Source organism: Doryrhamphus excisus, linkage group LG13 (genome assembly GCF_037039965.1).
Source record: "Doryrhamphus excisus strain RoL-2023G ecotype Guam linkage group LG13, RoL_Dexc_Guam_v1.1, whole genome shotgun sequence".
In the NCBI taxonomy this organism is placed as follows: Eukaryota; Metazoa; Chordata; class Actinopteri; order Syngnathiformes; family Syngnathidae; genus Doryrhamphus; species Doryrhamphus excisus.
In genome coordinates, this window is record NC_136369.1 from 7745959 (window position 1) to 7754523 (window position 8565).

The 8565-nt window shown below is 40.7% G+C and overlaps 1 protein-coding gene across 1 annotated transcript; it reads right to left on the minus strand.

Moving 5' to 3' along the window:
• Positions 1-537: 537 nt before the first annotated feature.
• Positions 538-7375, minus strand: LOC131139601 (immunoglobulin-like domain-containing receptor 1). Its single transcript, XM_058089344.2, has 9 exons — positions 7147-7375; positions 6420-6590; positions 5588-5737; positions 5106-5225; positions 4839-4985; positions 4550-4675; positions 4268-4449; positions 1508-2101; positions 538-1371 (listed from the first exon to the last, which is right to left on the minus strand). The coding sequence occupies exons 1-9, from the start codon at positions 7190-7192 to the stop codon at positions 1333-1335; spliced, it is 1575 nt and encodes a 524-aa protein (XP_057945327.2). The 5' UTR covers positions 7193-7375; the 3' UTR covers positions 538-1332.
• Positions 7376-8565: the final 1190 nt, after the last annotated feature.

The following is an 8565-nucleotide window of genomic DNA, read 5'->3' on the forward strand; positions in this document are numbered from 1 at the left end:
CTGAAAAACTTAAGGATGCTGGGGGCCTCTTTCAGCCTCCCACCCCAAAAAACACCATTGCTTTATACATCTAAATGTGTAATATTCACATACATACAATATCTACAGATTTTGTGTAAAGTTTAGACAAATCTATTTTTCCACGAGAATGTCAGGGTCAAACATTTTTGTTATTTGCTGAACTTAAACATCTATAACTTTCTATGCACACAAAAGGTGAGCATTTGAGATCAGCTCATGACAAATGGGAGAAAAGCACAAGTACTGCCTTTTGGAGTGATGACCCCATATGTTGTATCATTTCACCAGATTTATTATACTTAGACAATATCCTACATACTAGTAACAGTCATTGGGGATGTCCCATTTTTAAAGTTACTACTGTGAAGTACCACACCATAAAACATTAAGATTTGGTCACATCAGAGCTGAAGTTGGACAAATGCTAATTAACCATCTTTTCCCATAGTAGCACACAGCTTACCGTATATTTTTTCATTTTTTGTTTCATATGGCAATCCAGAAAAAGGTCAATACTATTTTGAGACGCTTTTATTAGACAAACTCAAAATAAGACATTACATTTACACAAACTTAATGTATTGTTATAAAATAAAGACTGCATAAACTAGCATTAGGCTAATTCTCCCGAGTAAATTCCCCAAAAAACAATGCTATCTACTTATTGTGGTCAATTACATATTTACACTGTAATGGGATCAAAAAAACAAAATGGCATTTACATGTAAGTGTACAAAAGCATCATTGCAATTCAGGGCACCAAGGAGACAAAAACAACTTTACAATAAAATAGTGACGGCACAAAACTCACAAAAATACCTTATGTGTAATTTGCGTTAAAAAAACAAACAAAAAATAAAAAACAATTTGCGTTAAGGACACAGACACCACTGTCCCTTTAAGAGCCATTTGTATATACTGCAGCTATTTTGTTAAGCATTATAAAAAGAAAAAAACTGCATAAAAATAAACAGCCTACCAGCAGACCTCACTCTAGGTCTTCCATCAACATTTTAACATCAATGAACCGCTAGAGGGTGCTCACACTCACATTTGATATTTCAATTTCAAAGCTTTTCCAAACGACTAGTAGCGATATCTACAGTATATAGTACTTGAAGAAGATGTATTTTATCAGTCCTTCATCATTACCTGTGAGTACAATGAATACAATTTTGTTTTCCTTTGTGCAAGACCGTCTTTAAACTCATCTTATCAAAATTCCCAGGACTTTGACAACAAGGAAGCCATTAACTCCCAGTTCAAGTGAGGTTTGCGTGCTCTCAGAAACATGTAGTTTCCCAGCTCCGTTCAGATGACGACACTGGTGCCACTGCGAGAGCTCTTAACCTGAGAGAAACACACACTTCCTTTAGATTCACTTTTCTTACAGCCAGCCAACTCAAACTGAATATTGATGATTGTGTGCAGGTCTGTTTTTGAGAAGTGTGATACAGCATTGCAACTACAGCAGTGTTTTCCTTACAGAGTAGTGTTCGTTCCTCCGCGTTCCTGGTTTATGTCCAGGCTCGTACTCAGTGTAGCTTGGAGGTTTCTCGCCCCATCCTCCGCCCCCTCTTCTCGCCCCTCCTCTCCGACTACTGTCCTCATCATCAGAACTCCAGGACCCTCTAGGTCGGCGTGCTCCTGGTGGGGAGTATCTTCCTCTGGACCTGCTGTCAAAGAGATCATCTCTGGATCGGGATCGAGGGCGGTCCAGTCCCCCTCGTGGCCCACCACGCGGCCGGCCATCCAGTGATTCCTCACTGTAGCTCCTGGGAATGCCTTTCGACCGTGGAGGTGAGGGATAACGTCGAGCAGCTTGCCCACGCTCTTCGCGAACTCCAAAGCCACCACGACTGCTATCGCTGGAGCTTGGGGGTCGTGTCTTAGGTGCAGGGGGTGGCACCCTGCCTGGCTGCGACTCTCGTAGTGGTGGAAGGGTGATGACACGGCGTTCCAATGGCTCATTAAGGCCGGATATCATGCTGGGAGGCCCGGGTGAAAATGGGACACTTATAGGCAACTGCTGGGAAGGAGGTGCAAGATGCTGCATGTGGGGGGGTGGCGGCGGCTGAGGCTGATGGGAAGAAAGAGAAGAAGTAACATGAATAAAAAAAAGCAAAATCTGTTGCATAAAAAAGTAGTCAGAATTAGCATGTTCTCCCTGTGCATGGGTGGGTTTTCTCCGGGTACTCTGGTTTCCGCCCACATTCCAAAAACATGCATGGATGGATTTCACTTCATCACTTAAAATGTGCATCCACTTTTTGCAATCCAAAAAGTGCATACTCTAATTATAAAGGGTGGATTCCGATGTGCACATTCTCGTTTTTATAGGTAACCTACCAGGCGTGGAAAAACAATACTTAACTTTTCGGCCATATTTTCTGCATTCACAACCTTTGCAGTCGTTGCCCACCCAAAGCTGAAATTCAACCTCCAATGTCACATCCTGTCTGCCTCTCATGGGAACAACTTTGTAGTAACACACAAGAACGGGTTTTTATCTTATTCACTCTTATTTTGTTTATACATATATTGGGTAATACGAATGTAAAGGTGATTGTAGGGGTGTTATTTAATGTCGGGAGGAGACCAATTATGTTAAACTTTATTTCAAAAGGTTCTCTGCTATGAAAATATTCAATTTATAAACACAGTCCTACTTCGTGGAAATTCACATATCAAGGTCAGGTCTGGAACCAATTAAACGTAATAAACAAGGCTTACTGTACAACCAATTGATGTGTACAGTGGAACCTTGGTTGGTGTCATTAATCTGTTCCAGAAGGTCCAACTCTAACTGAAATGAAATGTCATCTAACCGAATGGATTTTTCCCCTCAAGAATTAATGTAAATCCAGATGTAAAACATGCCAACAAAACCATGTTTTCATCCATCCATCCATTTTCTATGCCACTTATTGTCATTAGGGTCACAGGGGTATGATGGAGCCTATCCCAGATCTCTTCGAGCGAGACGCGGGGTACACCCTGGACTGGTCGCCAGCCAATCACAGGGAACATATAGACAAACAACCATTCACACTCACATTCATACCTATGGACAATTTGGAGTCGCCGATCAACCTAACATGCATGTTTTCGGAATGTGGGAGGAAATCGGAGTACCTGGAGAAAACTGAAGTAATATCATACGTTAGAAATAAACACACAATGGAAGCCAATAAAGAAAACATTTGTGGAAAGTGTTATTTGATGTGACACTGATTGATATCATTTGTCATTTATCATTTCCAGTGCAGCACTACATATTTTACTTTATTATAATGATAATATTATAATGATAATATTATGCGTTCTAACTAACTAACTGTTTAAGTTTAAAAGATAGAGCTAATATGTCCTTGGAAATGTGTGCCTTAATATTGGACCACTTTTTTTTGCCTCGGTTGGCTCTGCTTCATTCACACAGAGGGCAGCGGACGTGCTGTCAATCAATCATCGTTTTACAATGGTATGAAAATGTTTGGGCATCCCTGGTAATTTTCAATATTTGCCTTTGAAAAAAAAAACACTGGTTGTTTGGATCAGCAATTTCAGTTAAATATATATGTTATTTGGACATAACATGGGGCAGTATGCATTGCGGATGAAGACCACAGCATTCCAAGACAAACACTTACCACTTACTACCCACAGTAACATTTGTGGCCAGTGCAGGTACTGGAAATCTTGTTAAAGTTGAAGGTCACATGAATTCCATGTCAGTATCAGCAGATTGTTGCCAACAATGCTCAAGAATCAGTGACAAAGTTGAAGTTGTGCCGAGGCTGTAGACTTCCAACAAGACAATGACCCTAAACACGGCTCTAAATCTACTGAGGCATTCATGCAGATGAACGAGTACAACGTTCTGGAATTGCCATCTCAGTACCCAGACCGAAATATTATTGAATATTTATCTGTGGTGTGATTTAAAGCGGGCTGTCCATGCTTGGAAACCATCAAACTGGAGATGTTTTGGAAATAACAATGGTCAAAAATACCTTCAACCAGAATAGGAAGCATTTATTTCTGCAAAAGGAGGATCTACTAAATATTGATGTCTTTTTTTGTTGGGGTGCCCAAATTTTGGTACCTGCCTACCTTTGTTTAAATAATTATTGCACACTTTGTATTTCAACATAGGGATTCAAAGTGGTAATCATCTAGCTAATACTGAGGTGAGAAAGTCTAGAGGACACCCTGGATTAGATGACAATAAAAGCAAGTTACATACCTGGAGCAGAGGACTGGTCACGTCCATCCCCCTCACCTGACTCTCCATGTAGTCAAGCATCTGATTGGTGGTGGCAGGGGTGTGGCTTCCATGGATACTTGGCGTCGGCATACTGTAAGCAGAGGACTGAGGCGGTGGGAGAGGCATAGCTTTCAAAGGAATGCTTTTGCCTGACGCAGATCCTATTGAAACAAATCAGCGGTGCAAATTAGTAGATTTTAGGATGTAGTATAAACCAATAGTTTCTGAGCCACATGGTGGTATTTTTTGCTGTGTATTTACCTGCATATAGGACTGGGTTCATTTGAGTGGAGGGAACATGGCTCATTGGTGCATAGACAGGCTGTCCTCCCATCCAGGGGGCCATGGCCCTCTGAGCCTCCTTCATCATACGATGCTGCATTACGGCTGGAAGACATTTATTTTAAACTCTATAAACATGGGAAATACATACTTCATACATTTGCTGATCATTATGACTAGTATTAAAACAGTTAATCTATTGTTGAGGTAATGTCATCACTAAACATCAAAGTCCAAGTTTCCATGAACATTCTTCTCTGATATGTACCTTTTTCGGGGCAGCAGCACTGCTGTGGGCAGCAAGGGCAGCGCACATAGCAGCAGCATCTCTGAGGACAACACTGGCAGCAGCAGATGCCAAACAGAATGATGAGCAGCAGAGCGCCGATGATGATGAACAGCACAGTTAACCAATCTGAGCGAGAAAAAGAAAGAGGGAGCTGCTCACCAAGTCTTAACATAATACACTTCTTGTAACAAGCCACAGGACATGAACATGTGGGTATTATATACACTTAAAATAGACTTTTCTTACGATATACAATGAGTTTGACTTCTCTGTCCGAGTCCCCAGTGGTGTCTCCAGCTGCGTCAACTGCACAGAAGTACACACCGTTGTCCCACCACATGACCTCGTTGATGACCAGATCAGCCTCTGCACAAACACACAAACATACTTTAGTTTTACATTGGCTTTGCAACATGCAGAAACCACCAGAATGAATAACAAGAATTAAACAGGCAATTTGTGTTGATTATACCTTTTGTATGTAAATATAGAATTCTGGCATAATTACAGTATATTTTATATTGGTACAGTATTTCTCCACAGGAACAGAAGGTTACAAAAAGCAGGACTATCACTAATGATTATCATTACCCTCAAATGTACTACATTTGTTGTACACACCTTTCAAGTGCAAATACCTGCATATTAATAATAACATAGTGGCAAAAAGTTGTATCTTAAAAGAATGAGATAAAGTCATGGTATGCTGTGTTCTGGTATGAACTCACTATTCTGGATGGAGATCTTGCGTTCACGATATTCTGCACCAAGAATCGGCTCATTAGTTCCTCTCTTCTGAATCACAGTGCGCACTGTGCGCTGGCGATCGGGACAGTCGTTTGAGGGGTCTTGCCCCAACTGGAGTGCAGCCTGGTATGCTACAAAAAAAGGTACATAGGTAATCATGTTATGCATCCATCCATTATGCATCCATTATGACTACAGTCAAAGTCAGGCTGCACGGTGGACGTGTGCAGTTGGCATGTTCTCCCTGTGCGTGGGTTTTCTCCAGGTACTCCGGTTTCCTCCCACATTCCAAAAACATGCTAGGTTAATTGGTGACTCCAAATTGTCCATAGGTATGAATGTGAGTGTGAATGGTTGTTTGTCTATATGTGCCCTGTGATTGGCTGGTCTCTCGCCTGAAGACAGCTGGGATAGGCTCCAGCATACCCGCGACCCTCGTGAGGATAAGTGGTATAGAAAATGGATTGATGGTGAAGCTGGAACTTGGTAGAGTTTGCAGCATATGGTGAAATTTGACAATTGGTGATATGATGGTGGTAATAAAACAGAAGTACAGTGCTGCAATTTTACACACAAAAAATATATACCAAGTATTCAGGAAAACAGGGCATAATAAAAACAGAAAGTAACGAAAATAATAGCGACACTAATAAACACGAGAATGAAAATGTCTCATCAAGTGAAATAAGTGAAGAGTGATACAAATGTTTCACTGAGAAAAATGTGTATGACAAAGTAGTCAGCATTCACCATCCGACATGGACACTATGAGGATATATTACATGTTTGGAGTGACATCTACATGTCTCTTACATGTGGAGTAGTACTCCAGCACAGGGTCCTTGCAGAAAGACTTGAACCTCCAGGTGAGCAGGACATCTTGGGGGTTTGCAGATGTGGTGAAGTCACAGCGTAGGATGACTGAGGCAAACAGAGCAGTGCTGCGCTCTTGCTGGGAGACTATCACCTGAATACACGTTGACACTGGAGGGAGGGCAAACACACAATTTCACATACAGTAGTCCATTATGTATTTGTGCCTAACATGTTTGACAAGTGGGGGCTGTCCATGTAAAAGATACCAGCGCTTCCAATGTAAAGATCAAAATAAAAGAGTAGGGTCAGAATGCATCAGTGTTGTTGCTCAAACAGGGAGCTCATCTCAAAGTGACCCAACCAGAAAAACTGGTGACTCAGACAAAGTAACAGGAAGTGAAACTAGCCAACAAACATGAAGATGGGTGGGATGAAACCAAGTCATCTTCAGCCCCTAAATGAGCAATTACATTTCATCTGGAACACTTTCAAAACAATGAGGGATGCTATGAAAACACCACTCGTCCACCATTATTTTTACACTAGAGCCAGCACTTCTAGTTAAAATAATAACCCAGTTAAAAAAATGTAATTTGTTTCAACAAACAAAAATATTCATCACGTGGCCTAACTAACACTTAAAATGGGCCAGAACAGCCCGACGTAGGAAATAAATCCATAACAAAACGACCCAATTAACCAACCAACCAGAAAAACAAAGTACCTTTTAGCAGAGACAAGATGACGGCAGCAAAAAAACGCCGCATCATGTAGAAAGTCCGCACCTGGACTAAAAAATAAAAAGACACGAAAAAATAATATTAAATAAAATGTTAAAAAATCGAAATAGTAATAAAAAATCCACCGTTTTGAAGATGTGTCTAAGAGCTGGTGTTCATGGCAGCCTCTTTATGCTTGAGTATCTGCCCGACTAAAGTCACATTATCAGGCCACACCCCGAAACAGGTGAAAGCGTCCTGTGCAGTGACGTCACTTCCGGGTAACAGGAAACCCCGAGTTGAAATCCACGACAATTTTTTGTTTGAAATATATATGTTTGACATTATCTTTATATATGTTGTTATTTGTTTTATTATCCGTCCATAGAATGAGCATCATAAACACAAGGTTTGTTTCAATAAAGTACTTTGTCACTTAGATGTATGTATGGAAACTAGTAACTTTTGACCAGCGTTTATTATATTATATATTATGTATACATTGGGCTCCACAGTGGAAGAGTGGTTAGCACACAGGCCACACAGCTAAGTGTGACCTAGATTTGCCTCAAATACCTTGTGCGCCCATCCAGAGCATCCCAAATATGTTTGCTATCTTCAAAGTGGCATCAATAAGATGCACCTGTTTGTTGTCCGCAACATACATGCCTGCAGATACCATAAACCCACTGCCACCATGGGCCCCTCCGTCCACAACACAGGTGCATTTTACTGTATTAATAGTATTTTCTATGCAGATATACTGTGATGAGAGCCTGATGCCCATTGTTACGTTGTTTATCCACAAGCACCATCTTTTGTTGCAGCATGGTACACAATTTCTGGAAGCTGAAAACATCCCAGTACTTTCTTGGCCAGCATACTCACCCGACATGTCACCCATTGAGCATTCTTTGGGAAGGTCTGGATCGAAGTATAGTATACAGCAGAGGTAGGGAACCTATGGCTCGGGAGCCAGGTAGGGCTCTTTTGATTACTGTATCTGGCTCTCAAGCATTTCTTACCACAATAAAAAAAAATTTTGCTAACATTTTAAAGTAAACATCTGACTGTTAAAAATAATATTGAACTTTTTTTATGCATTTTAATTCGTCCATCTATTTTCTACTGCAATACGGCCAACCATATCTATCTTTCCTGATATTTTCCAGGTCAAACACCAAAACTCGATTATTACTGGGTAATGTGGTAGTCTACCTCGGTCATTGAGATGTCAACATGTAAATATAAACTTTTCTCCTTTAGTCAAATAGTCACCTAGCTAAAGCTGCAGAACCAAGCCTTCTGGCAAAGATGGCCAAAAGAATGAAATATACTGAGTATGGTGCAAAATTATGCAGCAGCAGAAGTTGTATTAACGTAAACGTAAAGTATTTGATTTATTATTAGACACTGCGCTGCTC